This window comes from Pezoporus occidentalis, unplaced genomic scaffold (genome assembly GCF_034315485.1).
Source record: "Pezoporus occidentalis ecotype Australia unplaced genomic scaffold, CSIRO_AGI_Poc_V1 ctg111, whole genome shotgun sequence".
In the NCBI taxonomy this organism is placed as follows: domain Eukaryota; kingdom Metazoa; phylum Chordata; class Aves; order Psittaciformes; family Psittacidae; genus Pezoporus; species Pezoporus occidentalis.
Window position 1 is genome coordinate 2,278,187 of NW_026912898.1, and position 24,623 is coordinate 2,302,809.

A 24,623-nucleotide genomic window follows, 5' to 3' on the forward strand; every position below is an offset into this window, starting at 1 on the left:
AATTTAGGTTGTAGAAATAGAACAATGTTTATATTTTAAGTCTGTGGAATGTAGTGGCTGCACTAAACATGAGTTAATTGTTTCACACTAGTCTTCTAAAGTAGCTTTAGTTTTAAAGAACAATGTTTGTGTTGTAAGTCCGTGGTGAGATAACAGGATTTAGTGGCTCCACTAAACATGAATGAGTAATTTCACACCATCCTTCTACTTATCAGTTAGTTTAGAGACAGACTCCCAAACATCTGCTAGCTTGGGATACTCCTTGTCCGCCTATCCTGCAATAAATTTTGCGAGGTCACACTGTTTTAAATCTTTGCACGTTATCAGGATTACAGATATAGCTGGTTTCAGCTAGTTGTGTGATTCCTGGGGTGTCTAACTGTGCCGAAGGTGAAAAGTACACTGTGAGGAAGACTGCTTACTTCATCTTGAAGACCCCTGTTCCCAAGAGGAAGACTGCTTACTTCATCCTCAAGACCCCTGCCCACAATCACCAGAGAGCAGTGCGCAGACGCCAAGAGGAGGGGACTTATGATAGTAAGTTCCAGGAGTTAGTTATAATATTCCCCACCTATAGGCGGGAATTATGAATATGCATGTAACTAATGTAATAGTGAAAGTATATAAACCTGTAACAAATGCTAATCACTTGTGCCTCTGGCTACGGTCATGCGCCCAGCACTGTTGCTTTTGCTTTATTGACTTTGTACCTCAATAAAAACTTGTTCTCTTGTTTAGAGGAGTGAGTTTGTATTTCACACTTCCAACCACAGCCAGTCTGTGATGGGTTTTGGTTTTATTTCTGTGCGTATGCAACTCATTTATACCTGCTCAGAAACTTTCGTAGCCAGACTTGGAAGTTTTGCTGTTTGCCTTGTGCAGTTTGGAGGTTGGGCAGGGGTTGCTGCCCTCTGAACTGGCAACAGCCCTCCTTGAGGTGACGCTGCTGCATGTCCTTGGCTGCAGACTGAAGGCACAATGAGCAGCTTTGAGGGCACAGCGGGCTTACATGCACGTTACAGGGCTTTGTGTTGCAGATGTGCTCTGTGTGCCTGTATAACCAGAACTGCTTAGAAGCAGCATGTTCTGCCTCCTGGTTATTGGGGGACTAACATGCTTTTGCTCATATGAGCCCAAGAATCCCCCTTCCAATATGGAATAAAGGGAGCACTAACGCTGACTTATTATGGCACTTCTTGTTTTGCTAAAACAGTGGGTTTGGAGACAGAGTCTTTTTTTGGTGCTGGTAACTCCCCACCCCAAAGAGCTTCCATGCTTCAAAAAGCTGAGCACTACCTCCAAATGCTGTGAGAGGGTGTCAGTGGTGATAATGCAAGACTTGCTGCAGTTTGGAGAGCTGCTAACATTAGACTGCAGTTCTGAGCTCTTGTGGAAACTGTATTAGCTACACGAGGGAAGGACTACTCCCAGGAGGCCAAAGGTTCTAACACTTTGAGGAACTAAAGCATCTGACAAAGGATACTGGCATGAAGAGAAAGGGGCAGCTGCCACATTTTCCTCCACACTAGATGCCTGTGCCAGTTACACACCCATCCTTCACTGTAACACCAAAATATGAATACAAGCAAGGCATGGCCTGAAACCTGTTTAATGTCTTGTACTTTGAGGCCAGCTCCCTAGCAGGTAATGCACATGTCCCTAGCTGAGCAGCTGCTAACTGGAAATGGGAAGTATTTTTGTTGTGGATTGGGTTTGCCCTCTATCTTCGGCACCTCAGAGCTCAGTTGAAGGCCGCTCTCACTGCGGGCGCCTGATGCTACCCAAAAGGTAAAAAAAGGGCATGAGCTCCCCAGGTCTCCAGGAAAGCACATTCTGAATCAGGACACCCGTCCCCGCGCCAGGGGCTGAATGCTGCTCTGTGGTGGGGGGCATCTTTCTGCTCCTTCAAGGAGCTCATTCCTGCCCTCCACCCTGCTCCTGTACAGTGAAGCTGCACTTACAAGGGGACACAGTTTGGTTTCTCAGTTCACCCAGGCCAGAAATTATCTATCTAATCTATCCATCTAATCCACCTCACTCACTTTCTGCATGGCAAATAATTTGTATTTAGCATGCTTAAAGTAAACCCAAGAAGCCACATGCAGACATACATAGGCTCTTATGCCTGAATTATACCGGGGAGGCCCAAGTGTTGTCTTCAGAAGATGCCTGACAGTGCTTTGGAAAGAGAGACTGAAATGGGTGTGCTCTGTCTTAGCTATAGTAGGTGAGGTAGTGGAAATAGCCTTGATTAGTATTTCATAGCCTATTGGAGCTTCAGCCAGGCAGCAAACCTAGATATGACACACAGTACGTTAAATAGGTTTCAAAACTTATTTTGTATTCATGCATTTACTGACACAGGCAGAAGCCACATGCAACTTGTAGAAATAAGACACCATTGCCCCTTGTGTCTCAGAAGTAGGTCAGAGGATCATCTCTGGTTTTGCCAGTCTGGAAACTGACAAGGCTGGGACCTTGGTTCTCTTGAGGAAGGCTCTGAAACACCTTTAAGTGGACGTAGTCGGTATCAGAAACCTGGACCTAGAAACCAAAACAGTGGGAAAGTGAGAATCATGGGTTCAAAGCAGGTTCAAACAAAAAAGATGTTCTTTATATACTTGGAAGAAGATCTTTGCTCAGAAGCTTAATTTTAGGCATATGTCCATTTTTACTTCAACAGCTCTTAACCCAATTATATAGTATTAACGGGAAGTTTAATGCCTTAGGCACCAAGAGGTTGCTACATACTTTCTGGTAGCTGCAACATGGCACTATGTTTGTTTTGGTCTGGATTACATCTGAGCTCTAAGTCTTCTGGTAAAATACTAGTGGTGTGGAAAATTCAGAATTATAAAATAATGAATCTTGTCACAGAGCTCATCCCAGTTAATGCTAAAACGAGTAACTGTTTCCCGTCACTTGCCAGATTGGGAAAGAAGAGACAATCCATTTTCAGTGTCAAATGGATTTCCTCCCAGTTCAGTGACATGTCAGTCTTCATTTCTGAGCAGTTTGGTCATGAGGCTTAGCATGGACAGCAGACAAGTATTCTACATTGCCTAGGTCAGCAATAAAATGCACAAAGGGAAGAAACGCAACTGGGCATGACTTCTGGCTTTACTGCAGCCTTCCCGTAAATTGTTCCTCTTCATCACTCAGTACTTTGCCTACAAAAGCACATCTCACAGGACCAAGGGAAGAAAAACATCACTGATGTAAGTACAACTCAGACTAGTCATATAATAGGTAGTCTACCAGTATAATTCATGATGCTCACAGAGCAGAAATAACTCTTAAGAGTTACTTTAAGGAAGGCCTTGGAAAAGAGGAAGGTTTGGCAGTATCTGTCCTTCCTGGGTTCAACTAAATATGAGAAGTGTGGAGCAAATGCTCTTAATGTCTCTCTGCAGAATTACTATCCAATACTAGCCCAATCTATCTGTCAATTTAATTAATGAAGATTCTGAGCCTTGTCAAGGCTGGGCATGTGTCTGCACACATGTGGAGTTAAGACACAGCAGTCGCATGCAAAGCCAGCTCTACTTCCAGAAAGCCAGCCTGCCACTAAGCAATGCTTTCCAGCCATCAGTTGCAAATATGCCCAGCTGAAAGCTGCTCAGATCCTTGGGTAAGGTTATCTAGTAGAGGATGATGCTATCAGAGGGTTCCAAATTAAGTGTTACCCATTTTACCTCTGCAACAGAAAGCGGGGTTTGAAAATACAGGAAGAACTCACAGGCAGGCTGTACCTCTGCAGCACGTGACACAGAATCAGAACACCAACACACATGCTTGCATGAAAAACTAGTCTGCAGAGTATGGGATGCTTGCATTTCATTAAAAAATTCACTCTAACTGTCCACCAGAGCCTCAGGCTGACTTCAAATTCATCATAATAAATACAACTGGAGGACACAGACCCAACAGGAAAGCTGCTCTGCCTTGAAAGGACACAGGAGGGCAGAGCTGAGACTAAATAATCTGATCTGATAAGACAATCCATAGCCTTTGAAATGATGCTATAAAACTGACTATTCACATCTGAAGCAGCACAGTGAATGTTTTACAAGTTTTCATATTCCTGTTCTACAAAAGTGCCAAATATAGGAATTTTATAAGCATCTGTTAGTTACATCAGGTGGTTTCCTATTAAATTTGCTTCCTTTTCTTGTTATAAGCCACTATGCAAGTCACCTACGTTGTTTAACTACAAACCATAATTACAAAGCTCCTGTAACATATACAAACCTTAATAAAGTAGTTTATCCCAGCGACCACCTGAGTTTTATATACTATGGCTTTAAAGATGCCACATGTCCTGTTTTCCCTGCTTTCAAATTGTGGCTTCACCTGTAAAAAGAAAGGGAAAAATAGTTAGCAGGTTCATATTTCTTTCCTATCTACCGCTCCAGTTTTCATCCTGTCAAACCACACCCTTAATGAACTAAACCCAGAACCCCCAAAATAATTCTATTTACACCAAGACCTCCAGCCCTCTTCCCTAGCATTGCCTCTAGCATTCTTTAAAATTCCCCGAGACTTAAGACTTTCTAGCTGATGTAGTTCCTAGGCTATAGGGTTCCAGAAGAAACAACAGCCTGTGCTGACAGCATTCACACTCACAGCTCAGTTAGGTGTTTATGAACAGTACCCAGTTTAAGCACTGTGGATCTTAAAATATACAGTTCAGATATCTACAGCCTGTTGACACACGTATTTCAAAAAAAGTGTTAATAGTCTTTCCTGAAACACACAAAGTGTAGAGCAAGATTTAGGTTCAGCACCAATTACAGTGGTACTGTCCTCTCAAAGATTAAATAGTCCTGTAATTACTAGGCTGAAAGGGCAGGGGACTAGCAAGTGAGATAGGTGGGAGCAGCAGGGGCAGTCTGGCCCCTGCATCTATGAGGCATCATAGAATCATAGAATGGTTTGGACTGGAAAGGACCTCGAGATCATTCAGTTCCAACCCCATGCCATGAGTAGAGATGCGTCACACTAGACCATGTCACCCAAGGCTCAGTCCAACCTGGCCTTGAACACTGCCAGGAATGGAACATTTACCACTTCTTTGGGCTGCCTGTGCCAGTGCCTCACCACGCTCACAGTAAAGAACTTCTTCCTTATATCTTACCTGAACTTCCCGTGTTTCAGTTTGAACCCATCACCCCTCATTCTATTGCTACAGTCCCTGCTGGAGAGTCCCTCTCCAGCATCCTTGTAGGCCCCCTTCAGATACTGGAAGCTGCTCTGAGGTCTCCACACAGCTTCTCTTCTCCAGGCTGAACAGCCCCAATGTTCTCAACCTGTCTCCATACGGGAGATGCTCCAGCCCCTGATCATCCTCGTGGCCTCATCTGGACTTGCTCCAACAGCTATACGTCCTTCTTACGTTGAGGACACCAAAACTGCACACAGTGCTCCAAAGTGGGGTCTCACGAGAGCAGAGGGGCAGGATCATAACTGGCTTTCTATAGTGATTATGTGACACACATAGTTGTTGTATCACATGTATGTGGTCACAAATACAGAAAGGCAACTGCAGTGAACATAACCTGAAAACCTAGTCTTGTAGAAAGCATAAACAATCCTCTGCAGGCTGAGTAACAGCCTCTCCTGCACATGACACCCATGCCATCAGCCTGATGCACTCCGGAAGTTGGGCAGAGGAGCGCATCCTTGGCAGCCTCCTCAGGCAACCCCTGGAAGGGACTAGCAGCACCTCAGAGCTTCTCACCACCCTCTTGGTTCACCACAATGGAGACTGGCTTTCCCAGCACATCCACCTCCAGAGTGGCTGCCACTCCCATGGCATTCTTTCCTAGCAGGCAGGTTCCCAGAAGCACCCAAGGAACATCCAGATCAGCTACTTCCACAGAGTCAGAAATTACCATCATATTCAGGCTCCTCAATCTCTTACTCTTCTGCCAAGCAGCTTCCACAGGATTTCTGTCCCTGGGAACTGAGAGCTATACTTTCAACTCCTGACTCTAGCAAACCAGGGAAACTTCCATTTCCAAACCTCTTCCAGCTGGCTGGGCTGGGAGGCTCCTAGAATGCTCTGGCTGCAAAAGTGGCAACTTCTGGTACATATTAGTCTTCTGTCAGCACAAAACAAGACAAAAGGGAGTTCTCTCTAGTTTTACAATCTCTCCCATACTACATCCCCCCATTTGTTATTTATGGACAGAGCCTTCAGTATAACTAGGCAGGCAGACAGCTCCCAAATCCTGAGATGGGAAAATGCAACATTCCCAACAGGTCCTTAAACCCAAGACATTCCTCAGTTTTAGGCAACAGCTCTAAATGAAGGAAACTGAAAAAATAACATTGCCCAACCCACTAAGGGTGACTACAGGGGAGACAAGGCAGAGGCTTGAGTAAATAATTACGCAATCCCAAGAGCGGATGGACCTTGGGCATCCCAAGGTCTACAGGTGCTCTTCACAACTTCCCTCAAATCATATGAGCTGCTGCTTTGCTTAGCAGAGCATAAAATCCCACACAATTGCATCAGGAAAGGGTTGCCTCAATATAAGGTTTGTTCCTGCAGAATATTTTCCTTACAGAATTATATGAAAGCCTCTATTGGAGGGGGGGGAACATGGACAGGACTGACGACGACACACACCAGTGAGAGCTCTCTCCTGTTTTCAGCACAAGGCAGAAATTTCACCTTGGAGAAAATAAACAGCAAAGACTAATTTGTTTTCATTTTCTTGAGGTTACTGAGAATAGAAGAACACGAAAATCAAGATCAGTCCTTTTCTGGAATCACACAGAAATCTGTACATCTGCATTTCAGGTTCCATATTTGCCTGTACTTTGTGAGCATTAGCACAGCCTGAAACCAGCATTCACATTTTGAAGTGAATATTTGCTCACTGACATTTGAGCACTGGGATTTAATCTCTGATATACACTGCAATAGGTTAGGATCTTTTGATCACCCCTAACACAGCCAAGAATTAAAACCAGAGCTCAGCATCTGGCATCCTACACTGGCCTAGCAAAGTGTTCAAAGCAGGCCCTTAAGGTACTTCACAGACTCATTAGTTAAATTTCACAGTCCCCAGCTGGCATGAAGCATTGCCCTCCCCATCCTACACATGAGGAAACAGGAACTGCAAATATGCAAAGATGCCACAAGTCCCTGCCCAGGGTCTCCCTTCTCAGGTAAAGGGGAATTCCTATCTCTGCAAGGGCTGCTCCTTCAACCACTTGGTGCTGGCATAGCAGGAACAGTGATACTGCTCCTGAGTTATTTAATCAGTGTCATAGAATGATTTGTGTTGGAAGGGACCTTAAAGATCACCTAGTGCCAGTCTCTGCCACAGATAGAGACAACTTCCACTAGACCACGTTGCTGCAAGCCCCATCCAACTTGGCCACGAACACTGCAACTTCAGCTGGCACCATGAAGTGAGAGGACCAAGCACCAATACTTTGTTCAAATCAACTCTGGCAGCCCCAGCTGTGACTGACCAACAAAGCCCTACAATGGAAGGTGACTCAGAGGAGCTGGGCAAGAGTGATGTGCCTATGAAACTCAGAAAATGCAGGGTGTGACTGACCACAGCCTCTGCAAAGGCTGACTTTATCTCAACAAAAAGGGGACCAGAAAGTATTTGTTTTAGATAAATAGCTATGTCAGTTGAGTGGATCAACTGGTGGTGTAACTCTGAGTTCATTGAAAGAATGTGAACACCTCCCAGAGGTAGGCAGGCCAGTATTGGGGGGAGTGAATACAGCACTCTGCCTGACAATGAACTAAAGAATTTTGAAGACAACAGCAGGTTTGAACTGGCTTCAATCCATGTACTCCTTCCTGGTGACTGAGGATGCCTAGTGTCATGACAATGAGCATACTAGAGTGACCACATGGAGATCACATTGGTGTTGTCACACCAACTGCTGTATTCCAACTGCTCTATTGCTAAGACTAATATATCTGTATTGTGCTACCAGTGTATTTGTATCACTCTGCTAAATCAAAAGCCTCATGTACCATCAAATAGTATCAGATAAGTAAATTAGATATTAAACAGTATACCTTCCATATGTGAAATATCTCAAAGAACCTGGTCGGAGTACTCTGACACCAGCCTACACAGCCTATTTACACATATCTCCTGGTGGCTCTGCCCTTCCACATGCACAGCCCAGCTCACCTCAAGTTTGGCTTCATCATTGCCTGGTCTCAGCCTGCAAGGTAGCAGGAGACATGGAATGGTGCTGGTGCAAACTCTGGCCTCTATGGCACAGCAAAGGAGGAAGCTGGGATCCCTGCACATAAGGCGTGTGTAGCCATATGGGCCAATATGTTCATCTTCATTACTTCCTATTTTTATTTCCTCAAGGAGGGCATAAACTACACTTCATGCAGTTGCCAAAGAGGGATGAGCAATTCTTACTGAGCTGGGAGGGTGAAGGTGATTGGTTGGGTGGGTCACAAAAGAAGTCTTCCCAATCCCCTCCCACTCCTCAGGACACACTTCATACACTTTTAAGAGCTGCTGCACTGCAGGGCATTAGAGGATCTGCAGAAGTGTTGCTCACACAGCTGCTTCCAGAGCGTGACTGAAGCAACCAAACATCACGCAACTAGACTCATGCTGCCAGGCTCGCTAGCGGGCTCTGCATCTTTGCTGTGACTCCAGAAAACAATCCAGAGGTACCAGCAGAGAACATGCCATTTATCCATAGCCTTGTCATGTGTATCTATTTATTGGATACTATCACATGGTTTGTCCTATCCATGTGCTTCAATGGGGAATTAATTCTGCCAAGTACAATCTTCTCCTCTCAAATATACCAAGTTCAAACAAGTGACCTCAGTGCTGGCACAACAGAGCTGGCCTTTGAAGTACACATGAACATTATTAACTGACGGAAGCCAGCAGTACTATCCCTTGCAAGGGTGAGACAGAGAAGTGGTTCCCCTCAGTCTTACCACAGCACTACCTATGCAGAATGCTGAGAAAATACTGACAGGCAAGGGAATTCACACGTTCGGCATTAGCTTCTTCACTTTAAACACTGGATCATTATCACCACCTGGTCTCCCAGCCTTTGCATAAGCTGCTGCCCTTAGCAGAGAGAGAATTCATCTTCAGATAGGTCACAACTCACCTGGTTAACAATATGCTGGACTTCTGGAGTAGCAGGCTTGGTCTCAGATAAGCCCCCAGGCATCATAGTGGCAGGTAACTTCTCTGAAATGCTGGGTGGTTCTGAAGAGGGAAGTTTAGTGCAGCCTGAGCAGAGTCAGCAGGCATCTCGTATATATACATACACATGTGTCATGGAATCATATGACCTGTAACACATGGAGCCTACCATTACTGAACTGGAGAAGGAGACAAAGGGGGAAAAGGGGGGAAAAAAGCAACGCAAAACACTGATAATACCAAATGTAAGAACCACTTTAAAATCTTAAGTGTGTATAGGCTCCACGTCAATAAGAAAAGCAAAAAACAGCCCCCAGCTACCTGCATCTTAAGACAGTTGGTTTGGGCCACAGCTAGAACTTCTTGCCCCTCCACCCATGAGCAGGTGACTAGTTTCTGTGCTTAGGAAATGGATTAGTCACACCCAGTATTTCCCAACACCATTCAAGATCAGAAGAAAGCATGCAGTAATCTTACTGAAACTGTACTCTCTCAATATCCTTGCAAGGGAGAAACCGAAGCAGATAGCATTTTAGTTTTAGTGACTATGCTACCCTCTGCCTAACCAGAAAGGTGACAAGCTAAACACCAGAAACAGAAGGGGAAAAAATTAAATCCTACAATCAAGTACTGCAAATGAGTTATTTCTGCTTCTTTCACATCAAACCTATAGCTGCAATCATAATAACAACTGAATATGCAGTACTATTTACAGGTTTTTATGAAACTCTTGTGCCAACTTCCTAGCAGACAAAATATGATCCCTCTCACTACAGCAGTTGTGTGTGCACAATAGCTGCTCAAGGTATTTATATTTCACACAGAACTGAAATCTGTAGCATACAGTTACAGTCGAACATATGAGAGTCACATTCGTGACCATACGTGAACGTACAAAGCTCAAAACACACTCAATCTACTGCCGGCAACTGTTAGCAGCCCTACCTGGTAAGGAAGAACCAACACCTCAAGACCAGAGGAAAAAACTGCTCCTCTTTAGTATTCCTGACACCCCCCTCTCCAAGAAGTGGGAGGAATGCTGTTCCAGAGCTAGGACCAGAGAAGCAGCAAGAGATCAGGCAATCTTAGTCCCTAGGTGGGGGTACATGGGGGTATGTGCTGCACACAGGCAATGGACATTTCTGCTGGAATCAGCATTAGGGAATTTCCTAGAAACAAGCATGTTCATGGCCACAGCAATGGTGGCTGTGTAGCACAGACTTATCAGTGTCCTAACCAGGTTCCAAACACTCCTCAAATGACAACTGACGCAACAGACTGTAAACAAGTACTTCGTATCTAACTTCAAGGCTTGTTTTTGGTATAAAGGCCCCAGGATTGAGAAACTGGGGCTGTAGAGGACTTAAACTCCACAGTATATAGATCAGAGTAACAGCATGTTACCAATGAAGATGGTGCAGAACTTCCCAAACTCTGAACATCGGTGTTAGAGTCAGGAGAGTGGATGAAAGGCATTTGAGAAAAAACAGTTGTCCTGAGACAACGTCTTTCTGAACAAAAAGTGTTCCCAGTCCTTGCAAATGAAGGGAAGTGTTAAAACTGGGATTCTGCCACATTCTCCAAATTCACCGCTTGAGATCAGGAGTTCCTCAAAGTCCAGTCCAGGGAGTTAACAACAATTCAAGCTAATGAGCTCAAATGCCTTGTGTTGCATAAGACCCTGCTGATTCACTCAATGCTGATCATCTTCCAACATGTCACTATCATGCATCTTATTCACACAGCAGGACAGATAAGCCAACTAACTGGAAGAGCCAGCTCACCTTACTGAGGCCAGAAGCCATGGGGTGTTTCAACAACCACACGGCAACAGTGCTACACCAGGGTGTTTTATAAACCTCTCCATATCACTCTCCAGGGCGCAGATCTAACTGCCTTAGGAAGGGATGTTGATAAGATCCCCATGGCAGCACTACTTCCCTGGAGAACCACTGATTCTGATTAGTAGGCAATATACATGAGCACAAAGACTAAGAGAATTAAATTTTAATCCTCTAGGTGTGAAACCAAGAAAACATTGTCTGGAAATTATTCACTGGATTCTGTATTTCTGGGTTGGCTGGGTTTTGACTTCCAAGTGTAAGAACTTCTTTTTTTTTTCTTCCTGAATGCACACATTTGTGCAAAAGGGAAGGAAAAACAACACTGTCAGCAAGCTGATGCTAAAAATTACACAGGCAAACCTGTTTTCTATCCATGGGAATGCTAATGGACATCCCCCAAAATCCAGTGATATGTCTAAGATTTGCATGCAGTACTCATCCTGCACATGTAGTTCATGAAGTCACTCTGAAATCTTGATGTTTCAAAGACCTACTATCAAAGACGATCAGTGGCAATGGACATGCAAGGCAACCGCATCTACACCTCTCTCTAATTATTAAGTTTCGGATGTACCGAAACAGCATTTGGAACGCTGTTTTGAGAAGAACAGACATCCCCATTCCATCTCCTGCACAACATCGACAAGCCGGTGAGCGCATACACTTCGGTACTGGAGACCTGTTTGATGTTACATACCATTTCAGCTTACACTCACCACTGGCACAATGGCAGCTTCTCTTCACATAACTGTACTGCTCTTAACTTGGAAAATCTGTGCTGGGAGAACAGCACCTTATAGTTCTACAGCTGAGTAACATCTTGCACTATCCCAGTAATCAAGAAATAAATGTCTATAGCCTGCAGGCCACTATTCTCTGGTCTTGTATAAGCAATTTTAGGAAGCACAAGTTATAGGCAATAAAAATCTGAGTACAACACAAAGCAAACAAACCCCAAATCCCAGGGTTATGAATTTATGAGTTATTTTTAAACCAGAAATTAAGTCACCTCTGTAGGAATGATTGTGAAAGCTAAGCCAGTAGGTCAGTCTTCTGGTTTCACAGCGACAAGGCATGTAATTGTGACTGGATTAAATGACACACAGTCTGCACCATTTTAAGAGCTGCCAAAAGAAAGCAGCCCTCCATTCACCAACTGAAGATCTGTTTGTCATCATCACAGTAACAAGAGTCTTGACTTCTAATATGCTGCTCTGCAATAAAGGTCTCCCCTCCTGCTTCTCACACTGATTTCAGATTTCTGATGCTGTACATCAGGAAGGATTAATAGAAACCTGAACTTCAGCAGCACAAAATTGTAATATCCCAAAGACTCTGCTGAGCCTCTTGTACCAGTAAAGAGCCGCTTCCCCTCAGTCTGCTCCAAGACAACCAAATTCTATCCTTAAAAATGTTCTGTAAAGAGGTTACCTGTTTCATCAGTCTTCCATGCCTACAGGCTGCAGAAGACAACAGCGCTGAGTGCCAGAAAAAACACATCTCTCTATTTCACAGAAGGAAAAAAGCAGCTCACACTTGAGAGGACGTCCCAAGCAAACAGGATCTGCTCACCTGTATTTACCACGTCCAAACAATGCGAAAGCCCCAGCAGTGGGGCAAGCCACCTGCAGGAGATCTAGACTTTTGGCAGGGACATCAGTTGTGCCTTTACTTGCAGAAATAAAAGTTAGAACCAGGAAAAAGATGAAATCCTGGTATTTGTGGGGTGCATGATTTGATTCTCATATGACATCAAGCAGCCCAGTAATTTTGTGACTACCTTGATGGTACAGTTGAAGCAGGATTCAATCGCAGATTAAGCACGACCCTAGAATGGACAAGGGTCACTGAACAGAGATTTTACCTGCCTTTGTTTAGTGCAGCCCACAGGTCATACCAGTGCCATTAGCATACCATCACAAAACATCCCCCTTCGAAGGCAGATCTTAAATACTCAAAAAAAATAGCAAAGTCATTTTCTCCTTCCCTGTGCTCCAAAGCATGGCATGCAATTCCAGTAACTCACCTTAATGTTCCACTATGTTCAACAGCAAGACTCAAACAGCCTCTGATCCATGCGATTTGCCATGTACTGTAAGAGATATCCCTCTGTGCTCAGAGCAAACTAAAGAGAGTAATTCAACTTCTCAGTGCAAACCTCTGTATACATGCTGCAAACACCTGCAGAAGGGAGGTTTGGGACTTAGAACTTACGGTGTCAGAAGTTCTTCATATATAGGTTTGTATAGGTCTACTTGTTTGGCCTTATATTCAGATGAAAAACAGTGCTACATTAGGGTTGGTTTTTTTTGGTTGTTGGGGTTTTTCCCATCGTTTTCTCATAACAACTGCTAAACTGGGCTACTGAAAAAAGAGAAAAACAAATCTAGGTATGTATCACATCCATTCCACAGGTCATTTTTCACAGCATCTGCTTAAGTGAAGAATTTTTTCCACAACAGCTGAGCAAACATCTGGATGGGTAGAGGAGGACAGCGATTAATTCTCATTGCAGTCTCTAGTTTCTACAGAAATACAAGCATGAATTTCCAGAGTATTGATGCCAGCTGTCTATACACACTGGCAGAAGTTTCTATCATACAGCTGACTTAAAAGGAACATTTATCCTGCAGTTGTAGATCCAGGCCACGGACAGAACAAGTATTTTAGACACCTATATTAGAGGTCACTCTCAGGAGTACTGACTTTTTAATCAAAACTAACTGTTCTCAACATCTCATTACTGGACCATCTCCTGTGCAAATTAGGTTGGTAGCAATTCAGCCCACAGTTCTGAGCAGTATTTGCTTTCCACTTTGAGAATAAACACTTGTAAGAATTTATCAGTTGAAGAATAAACATGTTTTCTGCTTTCAGAGATGCAGAAAAACAATGAGGATACTTCGAGAGCGAGACTAGCACTTCAAATGGAGTAAAGTTCTGCTTAGAGCAGTTGCGGTACCTTGGGGGAAAAAGGGAAAAATAATGAAGTTTGAAAATTAGGATTTATAGCCTCAGAGACTTAAATTACATTTCTGCCCCATTCTCAAAGAAAAGTGAGACTTAATGTCTCTGCTGCCCAAAAATAAATGCCACCAAGTAGTTCGAGTCTCTTCTGGACAAGCAACTATAAACCAGATGATGCTGCACAGATTTTTGCCGGCTTTCCAGTAGCACAGGTACATTCCTCCATTTACTTCGCACCACCCCATATATACACAGCTTTTAGGGAAGTGGGAGTATACAGTAATTTTGGTACTGTTACTGAATTCCAAAGCATTTCTAAGATGGGGACTGTATTTTTAAGACTCTTCAAGTTAAAGGCTTCTTAAAGACTTAGTGCTAAGTAATAAAACCAGCTGGCAACCACATAGACCTTGTTATTTGACTGTCAGCCAGTTAGTTAGCAAAACATAAAGGTATAATTACAGCAATTCTGCCTTCTTCATACTTACCCGCTTTTAACAGCAGAGGTGTTGCACTAAAGCTTTCTAAATATACAGCTACAGTCAGAAGCAACAGGACCAGGTATGCGCAGCTATTTTGCCAGTTCAAATGCAATTCACCTATGGGATTACTTTCAAATTTCAGGAGGAGGGATAGCGAGCTGCCTCATTCCTGAATTGAGACTTATCTTCATCTCCACTCCAAAGTTCCCTATTTAAAGAAAAATTACAGAACTTGGGAATGCAGACCAAAGGCAGTATGTGACGCATGCTGCCTGTCAGCATTGTGGGAACACTGGCAAACCTGCATCCGCATGCAGCTCTGAACCAATGCTGCCGATGCTGAGTAGTTCAGAACAATGGTGACAGCTTCTTCCTTTCAGGGCTGCTGAACCTACGCTTGCTGATCATTCTGCAATGTGTCACTTCCTTTCAGATTTTAGTGTATTATTTGCACAAAGATACCATGTTCACTGATTAACAGGCACCCTGTCCTCCCTGCTCAGAGCTGGTTTTTACTGTTTCTTTCCCTCTAGGACTGTTGAAGCTGTAGAAGTGCAAGAAAGATGCCAGTTTTGCATTCCATTTGAAAATTATTTTAATACTATAAAATTCATTTGTTCACATATTTTGTACAAAAGATGAGTTGTTTTCTCTTAATTACAGGAGAATCATTTCATCTTGAACTTTCAGCTAAGTAGGTCCAAAACAAAACAAGACTGGGTTCTACTGGTTCTGTGGAGGGTCGCAACACAGCTCACCCAAGGTCTCTTTCCAGTTTGGCTCTCACGGTTATGGACCAACTTGATGGAAAATACCCCACATCATTGACTCTTCGGAGGCTTGTAGTGAATTCGGCAACGTTCATTAAATACCTGAGACACCAAAACAGAAGAGCAAAAGTGAATCAGCCCTCCTCCAGCAGATGAGAAAAACTTCAGGCAACTCCCTCTTCACTGAGCACCCATCTCAAGATACCCAGCCCTGCTGTACCAATAAATGGTACTTACCAAAGCATCTGTCTCCATTCACCTTCTCTCCTGGCTTTGGTGAATCCAAAGTTTGCAGCCTGATGCTGGGGGACTGCACAGCACTAAAGGTGTTCTCCCTCAGATAAGGCAGGCTCATAATCCTGGCAGTCTGTTGTCATCAAAGATGCTGATGCCTTTTTTCTTTTATTTTAAAAGAGGGAGGGGAAATCACCAGTGGAAGGCTACTGACCAGCTGTGTTCTGTTAAGTTCACTCTGGCATTCAAATCTGGATACTCTACTCTTCTCTTTCCTGAGCAAATGCATTTTACATTGCCACGACAGCTAAGAAGAGGTGCAAGGGCTCTTGGAAGGCACGTTCATACTGTTAGTTATCTGAGAGCAGGTGATGCTGCCTATGCAAAGGGCACACTGCTCTTGCCTCACTCACCTCTGCACCTTCTCTGAGTAAAATTTAGCACACAGAACTAGAGACTGAAGATCACATTTATTTAGCGTGAACTCTGGGCCTTGTCAAGCAGACTGCTTACCCTAACAAATGTGACTATTTAAAGTCAGGCAGTCTGAATCTAAAGTACAACACACAGGCTCACACCAAAGTTACAGGTGCTCTGTACAAGCAATTTAGTTGTTGTTTTGGCTCTGAACTTTGTCCAGCGCATGTCCTGAAAAGCGACACGAGCAGCACCTAACACCAAGCTGAGGCAGTTATCAGCTCCCCCACCAGGACTCCTGGTTTCCAAGGTATCCAGGCCTTTTCAGATCCAAATGCCTAGGACTGTCAGGAGATTAAGTTTCGTGAACTCTTCCACTGGCTTCACATGCAAAATGAGTGGGACAGTGACTTGGGGGAAGCTATGTATCACTTCATATAAATACATTCTTTTGAACAGTATCTTCCTAGCATCTTCTACAGCTGATGCCCCTCTTCAGAGTTCAGAACCTCTGGCAGCTTCAACAGAAGTGAAGTCTGGAGCATGCATCAGCTTTAGAATTGATTCTTAACAACTTCTGAGTCATTTTCAACTTGTTTTCAAATGTAATTTACATTAAGAAACAGACACGTATTACAAATGGCTTCATATTGCAGAAAAACAAAAGCTGTGATACAGTTTCTTTCACTCACACAGACAGCATGTCACATTATGTTACCACATGCAGTGGACACCTCTGGAACAGTGAAGAATATGCAGTGGTCTGAGATCAGTTAAGCAACAGAAGCAAACTGTAGAAATCAAGAGCCATAAAGGTTCTTATTCAGAAGCATGCAAATTCTTACTAAAATAAGCAAATTGCACCATTTTTGTCCATTGTCTATCAAAAGACATTTTAAGGGTCACTGGTCACATTTTAAGGGTCACTCTAAAAGACTGTAAGGGTCTCTTGCATCCAGCAGCACACCAGCTTGCTTGCTATCATGCAACCTTTGAAAGCTTTTTGAACAGTAACTCCGCAGCCTATGGAAGGAAGATCCATGCTACAATCCTACTAACACTGCCTCCTACTGTTAGGATCATTGACCCACAGATATCAGTGTGTTACCCAGGCCACTTAACTCCATTGGTCTCTCTGTGAAGAGCTATTCTCATTTTTCAGACAGGAAAGACAGTGCCTGAGAAACCTTAGCATTCATGTTACTACGTAGAAACTTGATTTTGATGTCTTTTACATAATACTATAATACACTTCAAGGATAAACTCCAATGGGGAGGTTATACCTCCCAGAGGTTGATGGAAGTATCTTGTTTTGGAAGCCAATTCCTTGTTTGGTATTAGCCAAACAGAATTCCACTGCATGCATCTCTATCCAGCAGCATCCTTCTGTATGCCACTTTTCGCTACAGCTACCCAGAGCGATGTTGGCAAATACCTCTTTCCTAGTCAGATTTTTCCAGTCACTTTTCAGTTGGTTAGGGTTAATGTAAATACGGAAGTGTACTTTCCAACTAGAAGTCTGCAACAGTAAAAAAGAGTGGAGGTCCTCACCTGCAAACCAATAAGCACTTCCATGCTACAAATAGCATTCGGTCCGCAACTATGACTGATTCTAATTCCTTCAGTGACATGCTTTTACAGGCACCTAAATGAGACATTTCTGCCTGTATTCAGAGGGAGACAAAAGTCCGTTTTGCATTTGGAGAGGAAAAGAGGTTCTCTATATAGTACTGAAAGCTCTGAAAAACTACAACAAACCAGAAGAGGATGCAAGGTGTGAAATGCTGCAGCGACAGAATAGAGCCACCTCAGAATTTAAGCTCAGTGCCAAGATCACTTTATAACAAGACAGCATCTGGGGCTATCAATCGAGAGGGTGATGTGCCCCCTCTGTTGACACATGAGAGCAACAGCAAGCCTGCCCTTTGCACCAGGGAGCTCCATCAGGAAAAGGTTCAACTTCCACAGCCCCCTCTTCCTCTGTCCTCTGCTCAGAAGCACCATCAATACCACACAGCCAAATCTGAAAGACTTATCTCTCTGACACTGTTGGAGGCCCAGCAAAGCTTTTCAGATAGGCCACCATGGAAAAGTCACTTAGCCACTGGGCAAGGAGGAGAAAGGGAGCTGCACAGGGAGTACTCCACAGTCCTTCCTCCCCCCTAAATCAGATGCTTTTCTTTCCTTTGCAGTGCAGAACATCATCACTATTTTAAATGATTGAGTACCTTCCAGCTTCTGTCGTTTACCACTTCTTCAACATTCAGTTCCGACTGCATCAATTTCAACTGCAAAAACAGATTAAAGAAGTGATTGTCAAACAGTAGACTGTAGTCTTCAATATTTACCACTATTGCAACTTTCTAGATCTGCAGCCTTGAGCTGTCATTCTTCCACACATGCATTGCTAGAGGAAGTTGGCAGCAAAGCTACGACTGAACACAGGTCTCAGAATCAGATTTAGAATTCAGATCATAAACAGATCCTCTCCGTTTCCTTTGCTGTCTCCGCTGTGTACTGACCAAAAAAGGGTCTACAAGAACAGATCATGTATGTTCATGATATATGAACAGTTAAGACGTTATGTGATCACAGAAGGACAAATCAGGTTTACACAGATGCAAAAGCTCCAGCAAGAGCTACCACAATATACAGTTCTTGAACACGCACTTACCATAAGAAATATAAGACTCCCTTTGATTTGCACCCATCAGGAAGCCCAACAGTTGTGTTCAGGTAACCTGCAGTAATTTGACCCTGCCATGAGGCCCTGAAGCAAGGGATTTAAGAACCATCTGCCTTTTTTTGCCTATAGTTCGGATGTATTTTTGTTGGAGTCTCAACAAACTAAGGATCAGTGTTTATCCATTTTAAACACATGGCTTCATTTAGAGGTCGTGACCAGATGCAAGCCAAGACAGAAATTCCATCAAAAACGTTCCAAGTAAGATGTCCAGACACACGCAACTACTAAAGCTGCTGGATGCACCTTTACCTACTCAACAGGACTTCAAATTGTTTGAAATAACCATCCAGAATCTACAGAGTGAATAGATGACCCAGATTAGTCCTTGTAAAAGAACCACTCAGAAGATCCTTAGCAGTTCAAAGAAAGGTTTTTCCTGCTGGTGCATGTCAGTAGATTTACAATCATCTTGACTGTAGCATTGTAGGGAAGAAGTTCTTTCCTGTTAGGGTGGTGAGGCAATGGAATGGGTTGCCCAGGGAAACTGTGAATACTCCATCCCTGGCAGTGTTCAAGGCCAGGTTGGACAGAGCCTTGGGTGGCATGGTTTAGTGTGAAGGGTCCCTGCCCCTGGCAGGGAGGTTGGAACTAGATGATCTTAAGGTCCTTTCCAGCCCAAACCATTCTGTGATTCTATGATTAACTGCCTTTGACACCAAGATTAAGCAAAAATATTTTAGCCTTTTCCTTAGAGTTGCAGAACTGAACAGCAATATAGTATCAATGAACATGGCTATACAGTGGAATTTGTTGTTGTTTTTAAAACATAATCTGATATTCTGTCCTGGGTTCAGCTGTAGCAGTTATTTTTCTCCTTCCTACTACCTGGTGCAGTGCTGTGCTTTCAACTTTAGCCTGAGAACAACACTGATAACACACCAACGTCTTATCTGTTGCTCAGTAGCACTTACCCCTATCAAGGACTTTTCAGTCCCTCATGCTCTGCCAGTGAAGAAGGGCACAAGAAGCCAGGGGGAAGCAGAGACAGGACACCTGACCCAAACTAGCCAAATGGGTATTCCATAGCACAGCACGTCATGCCCAGTATAGAAACTGGGGGGAGTCACCCAGAAGGCCCAGATCACTGCTTGCATCAGGCTGGTTATCGGTCGGCAGATGGTGAGCAATTGTATTGTGCATCACTTGTGTTTATGGTTTTCTTTTCCTTAATTCCCCTTTCAGTTTTATATTCTCTCCCCTTGTTATTTCCCTTATCATTATTATTGGTGATAGCAGTAGTGGTTTTGTGTTATACCTTAGTTACTGGACTGTTCTTATCTCAACCTGTGGGATTCACATTCTTTTGCTCTCCTCCCCATCCCCAAGGGAGCATGGGATAAGAAGGATGGGAGTGAGCAAGCTGCGTGGTTCTAAATTACTGGCTGGGCTTAAACCACGACATGTTTTGACAAGCTTTACTAATTCACTTGCTAAAGCTGTTAATCATTATGCTGTATGGTTTGGATTTCCAGGATTTATTTGGTTGGCTATTTTCTGATAATTCGTTTCAGTAAACTAAGACAATAACAAATTAATACAATAATCAAATGGCGTTTCGATGTAAGTAGATTAAAAGATTTAACTGCTAGACTGGCACTACTCCAAGTTTTCTTATTCAGTGACCCAGAAGTAAAAATTTTGGATAAAATCCTCCAATTTGTACCATTAGCAGGATGAGAGAAATATAAATGAGAAAGCAGATCTGTATTGCAACCAAGTGAATATATATTTGAAATGCATAATCTTAAATGTAGGATTTGTTCTGTCAAGACAGCTTTCTGGAGTTGTAGAGAAAACACCACTCTCAGAGAACTAAAAAATCCAAAAAGGGGGTGGGGGAGATGCACTTCATAAAGAAAAAATTTGAGGTCATCTCATCAAAAGCTTTCTGGGATGTTTCCAAATCATGGATTGCTTTTAATATTTGAAATCACCTTCAACTGTTCAACATTATCATTGCAATACTCCCAGTGGTTTCAGTGATAGGTTCTGGGCTCAGTAACCAAATGATTTGAGAAACTGGCTCTGCAAACAACATTTGAAGAAAATACTAATTCCAAACTAGTATGGATGCTTATTAGCAGTTCCCTAAGTGAGGCTTTAAGAACAAAAGCACTCACCTGCCACCTGGTTCTTAAATCTGAGCTCACGACAGAGCACTTCTCTGAAGAGCACAAGAACAAACATTTCGTTCACTCAGTGCCTGGGAAAAATCAGATGCTTGAGTTCAAATCATCCCCTCAGGAAGTTCTTTTACTACAGCTGCGTCAGCATCCAACTGCTCTTTGAAAGCAGGGGCTACAAGTGGCTCCTCTTGGAGGTAGAGGGATAACAGGGGAGGTTCAGGTTAGATATAAGGAAGAAGTTCTTTACTGTGAGGGTGGTGAGGCACTGGCACAGGCTGCCCAAGGAAGTGGTAAATGCTCCATCCCTGGCAGTGTTCAAGGCCACAGAGGACAGAGCCTTGGGTAATATGGTCTTGTGTGAGGTGTCTCTGTCCATGGCAGGGGATTGGAACTGGATGAGCTTAAGGTCCTTTCCAACCCAAACCATTCTGTGATTCTATGAGGTAGTTCAGCACCACAACAGCAAAATTTTAGGACTGGTCTCTTCAATTCTTTAATTGCTGCAGCAGAGAAAGCCACACTCAGCATATAGGACCATATATACGTATACGTGATGGTGGGATATCTGGCTGTTATGAGAAGAACTCACCCTTGTATTGGAAACCCTGGTTATGACAGTCCTCAGCAGAGGAAGGCTCACTAAACTGCTGAACATAACACACACCTAGCCAGTGTAAGCAAAAAATAAAAAAGCAATAAGCAAGCAGTCTTGTTATGTGATGCAAGCACATGAGCCATACAGAGCAGGTCTGGAAGAGAAATCAACTGAACAGTTCACATCCCAGCTAATCTCCACTCCTAGTACATATGCAGTACCTTTTTGCCTACAAAGGAGAGCCTGGAACAGGGGCAAGAGAGTGGGGTTCCCTTCTCCACTTCTGATGCTCCATCTAGATCACCTCTCGTGTAAGTGTACTTACACTTTCCATCCAGAGGCCAGAAGGTTGAGAAGGTGTTTGCACGTTAAAATTCCCTATGCAAACCCAGAAATCACTCTCACACCATCACAAGGTACTCATAAAATTAATCAAAGAAATACTAAAGAATGACAAAGTCACTTAAGTGGAATTCAAAGTTGCCTGAAAGCTCCTCTTAGAGGACAGGAATTCCACTTAATACACCAAGTAAAGATGATGCTTCTAAGGGTGACAGCTTCAAGGCTGAATAACTGTGTGGTGCAAGAGTCATACATGAAAGCTATATTTCATTATCTTCTGGTGTTTGCATCTTAGCACCCATACTTGCTGTTTGCAGATATACTAGTTTTACAAGATCTCAAATGTCAAAATGAGCCTTCAGGCATTTTAAAAGGACTAAGCAAGCCACAGGTAAGTTATATGCTAAGTGGTGTTAGCCAGTGAAGGTTAGAGCCCACCACGGGGAAGCACATAAGTTTTTTCTATGGCATTTCTGTAACACGATCTCAGAAAATGCTCCACTTGCAGGATAAAAGCAGCTCTCTCCTGAGGGCTAGGGGAAACAGTTCTCATATACCCAGCCAGCAAGAACCTTAGAAAAGACTGCCCAAGCCAGAATCCACTTCAGGTTCTCTCCATCACACTTTCCGTTTGGGAAAGATCAACTCTTTTTCCTCTCTAAGTAATCTCTACAAAGCTCCACCACTCACCTTTGTCTGCTCTTTCCTGAGTTGCTTTAATAACGCTGCATCATCCTGGGCCTTTTCCCTCTCTTCTCTGAGAGTTTTCACTACATTGGAAGTCTGAGCAATGCAGTTTTTGATGATTCTCTCCCTGCTGGTATGAGCATCCATCAGCTAAGTGGGGAGAGAAAGAAAGTCACAACAACTCGGCAGATAATAAAATTACTCCGATTTACAAGTTAAAAGAAAGACTCTCTAAAGTCAAGGCACTGCTGTGCCTATAGAAAACCTCTGATTCTACATTAGAAGTAACACTGCTTTTAGTAACAGGTAACAAGTTGATCAAAAGTCAAAGATACACATGAGCAGGAGTCTTGCAAAGGAAGAAGTGGACAGGGCTAATACCATCCACTGAGGCCTGAAGTGCACCTCAAGTATCACTGCTGCAGAACAACAGATTTCCCTACGCGGTTTTAAACTGCAGTAACTGTTACATGCATGCACTTTAGATGCATAGAGAAGCCAAGCATGCCGATTACAGGTATATAAAGCACTGGTGAGGCTGCACCTCGAATCCTGTGTTCAGTTCTGGGCTCCTCACTACAAGAGAGGCATTGAGGTGCTGGAGATGGGCCAGAGAAGGGCAATAGAGCTGATGCAAGGCCTGGAGCACAAGTGTGATGAGGAACGGCTGAGGGACCTGGGGGGTTTAGTCTGGAAAAGAGAAGACTCAGGGGACCTTATTGCTCTCTACAGTTACCTGACAGGAGGTTATGGAGTGAGGTGGGGTTGGTCTCTTCTCCCAAGGAACAAGTGATAGAACAAGAGGAAACGGCCTCAAGCTGTGCCAGGGGAGGTTTAGACTGGAGATGAGGATCAACTCCTTCCCCAAAGGGTGCTCAGGCATTGGAACAGGCTGCCCAGGGCAGTGCTGGAGTCACCGTCCTTGGAAGTGTTCACACACGGTGTAGACGAGGCCCTCAGTGACACTAGAGGATGGACTAAATGGTGGAATTGGCAGTCCTAGGGTTGGACTTGATGATCTTAAAGGTCTTTTCCAACCTAGTTAATTCTGTGATTCTAATATATCAAGGTAGTGGTTTCAATAGAGACTGGGGATGCTTTACTAGCCTATGCATGTAAAACATCCATAAGAGGACAAAGAGTCAAAGGAGAGCACACTCACAGACTGATACAGCTCTTTACATGTCTGGCTGGCATCAATCTTCCCCACAAAGGAAGCTGTTGGAATCGTAGTGTTTAATTCGTGGATAATTCTGTCATCGATCGTCCTCATCACCCTGAGAAACTCCTGTATTTAAACAAATAATAATCATATTTGCTCAAATACCTGAGAAAAACCTACTACAAAAACCGTGCCTTAGAAAACTGAGTGGATTGCTTACAAACAGCAACAAAAAGCCCTCACCAAACGCACATATGAAGTACATGCATACAGCGTATGCAGCAGTATGTGCTGCAAACCAACTGGTCTCCTCAGCAGCAAAGGCCAGAGGGGAGACAGAGCTGGTGAGCGCCAAGTAGCGAGCAGCCCCCGGTCTCCCTCTGGTAACCCACCCGCAGAGCCGCTGCCCAAGGCCCCATCGCCACCGATCCACGCTTCCAGACGGGAAAGTGGGCACAACCTGCACCAAACCTCGAACTAAACAAAGGAAACACCTTCATTAGGATACGGCATTTAAGGAACAGGCCAGCGATCACCGCTGCCGCCCCGGACACTGCTCGCACCTCACGCGGGACGCTTCGCTCTCCATTAAACAACGTGCGGGCGCGCACGGAGGCTCCACGCCCCGTCCCGTCCCGGGGTCCCCTCTCGGGAGGCGGGTTTCCCTGCACCGCTCTCCCGCCGCCGGGGTAACCGGAAGGCCAGGCCGGACCAGGCTGGGCTGGGCCGGGTCCCCCTCTCCGCCGCCGCATCTCGCCCGTGGCGGGGAGTGGTGACCTCGCCGCCCCCCCAGCGGGGTGCGCGTTCCCTCAGGGCCGCACACGGCGTTGCCCGGAGGCGGCGGCAGCGCGGCGATGCAGCGGGAGCGCCCTTGCTCACCGCCAGCACCCCCCGCACAGCCCGGCGCGGGTTACCTGGAACTCGGCGAAGTCCTCACAGGTCCCCGCTCCGCCGGGCGCCGCCATACTGGAAACGCCGTCGGCCGCGGCGCCAGCCAATCCAGCAGCGAGGCGGGATGACGCGAGAGGGGCGTGCCCTGCCGAAGGGAGCTGCCCCCGGCCGGGCATCGATAGCGGT

At 44.4% G+C, this 24,623-nt stretch overlaps 2 protein-coding genes across 6 annotated transcripts; both read right to left on the reverse strand.

Annotated features, from left to right (window-relative positions):
- Window positions 1-2,320: 2,320 nt before the first annotated feature.
- CSTA (cystatin A) lies at window positions 2,321-9,322 on the reverse strand. The gene is made up of 3 exons (XM_062633053.1): window positions 9,136-9,322; window positions 4,252-4,353; window positions 2,321-2,544 (listed from the first exon to the last, which is right to left on the reverse strand). Exons 1-3 carry the CDS (start codon window positions 9,199-9,201, stop codon window positions 2,416-2,418), a joined length of 297 nt encoding a protein of 98 aa, XP_062489037.1. The 5' UTR covers window positions 9,202-9,322; the 3' UTR covers window positions 2,321-2,415.
- Window positions 9,135-24,570, reverse strand: MIX23 (mitochondrial matrix import factor 23). Of its 5 annotated transcripts, none has more exons than XR_009967467.1 (6): window positions 24,461-24,526; window positions 23,547-23,672; window positions 22,388-22,534; window positions 18,117-18,176; window positions 13,044-13,198; window positions 9,135-9,322 (listed from the first exon to the last, which is right to left on the reverse strand). XR_009967467.1 is itself a non-coding variant. In XM_062633045.1 (5 exons), exons 1-5 carry the CDS (start codon window positions 24,509-24,511, stop codon window positions 9,314-9,316), a joined length of 393 nt encoding a protein of 130 aa, XP_062489029.1. In that variant the 5' UTR covers window positions 24,512-24,526; the 3' UTR covers window positions 9,135-9,313. The 5 variants fall into 5 exon arrangements, 3 of the variants coding, with proteins under 3 accessions (XP_062489029.1, XP_062489015.1, XP_062489001.1); XR_009967466.1 differs by lacking the exons at window positions 9,135-9,322; window positions 13,044-13,198 and adding exons at window positions 15,037-15,338; window positions 15,474-15,635; XM_062633045.1 differs by lacking the exon at window positions 13,044-13,198.
- Between the last annotated feature and the right edge of the window lie 53 nt (window positions 24,571-24,623).

Excerpts from the sequence above, each read along its gene's own strand:
- CSTA (XM_062633053.1), bottom strand. The coding sequence starts at position 9,201 with ATGATGCCTGGGGGCTTATCTGAGACCAAGCCTGCTACTCCAGAAGTC. Across the intron at positions 4,354-9,135 it reads TCCAGCATATTGTTAACCAG|GTGAAGCCACAATTTGAAAG; the intron begins GTGAGTTGTGAC and ends TTCTTTTTACAG. Across the intron at positions 2,545-4,251 it reads GGATAAACTACTTTATTAAG|GTCCAGGTTTCTGATACCGA; the intron begins GTTTGTATATGT and ends TTTGGTTTCTAG.
- MIX23 (XM_062633017.1), bottom strand. The coding sequence starts at position 24,511 with ATGGCGGCGCCCGGCGGAGCGGGGACCTGTGAGGACTTCGCCGAGTTC. Across the intron at positions 23,673-24,460 it reads AGGACTTCGCCGAGTTCCAG|GAGTTTCTCAGGGTGATGAG; the intron begins GTAACCCGCGCC and ends GTTTAAATACAG. Across the intron at positions 15,339-18,116 it reads TAAACGACAGAAGCTGGAAG|GTATTTAATGAACGTTGCCG; the intron begins GTACTCAATCAT and ends TTGGTGTCTCAG.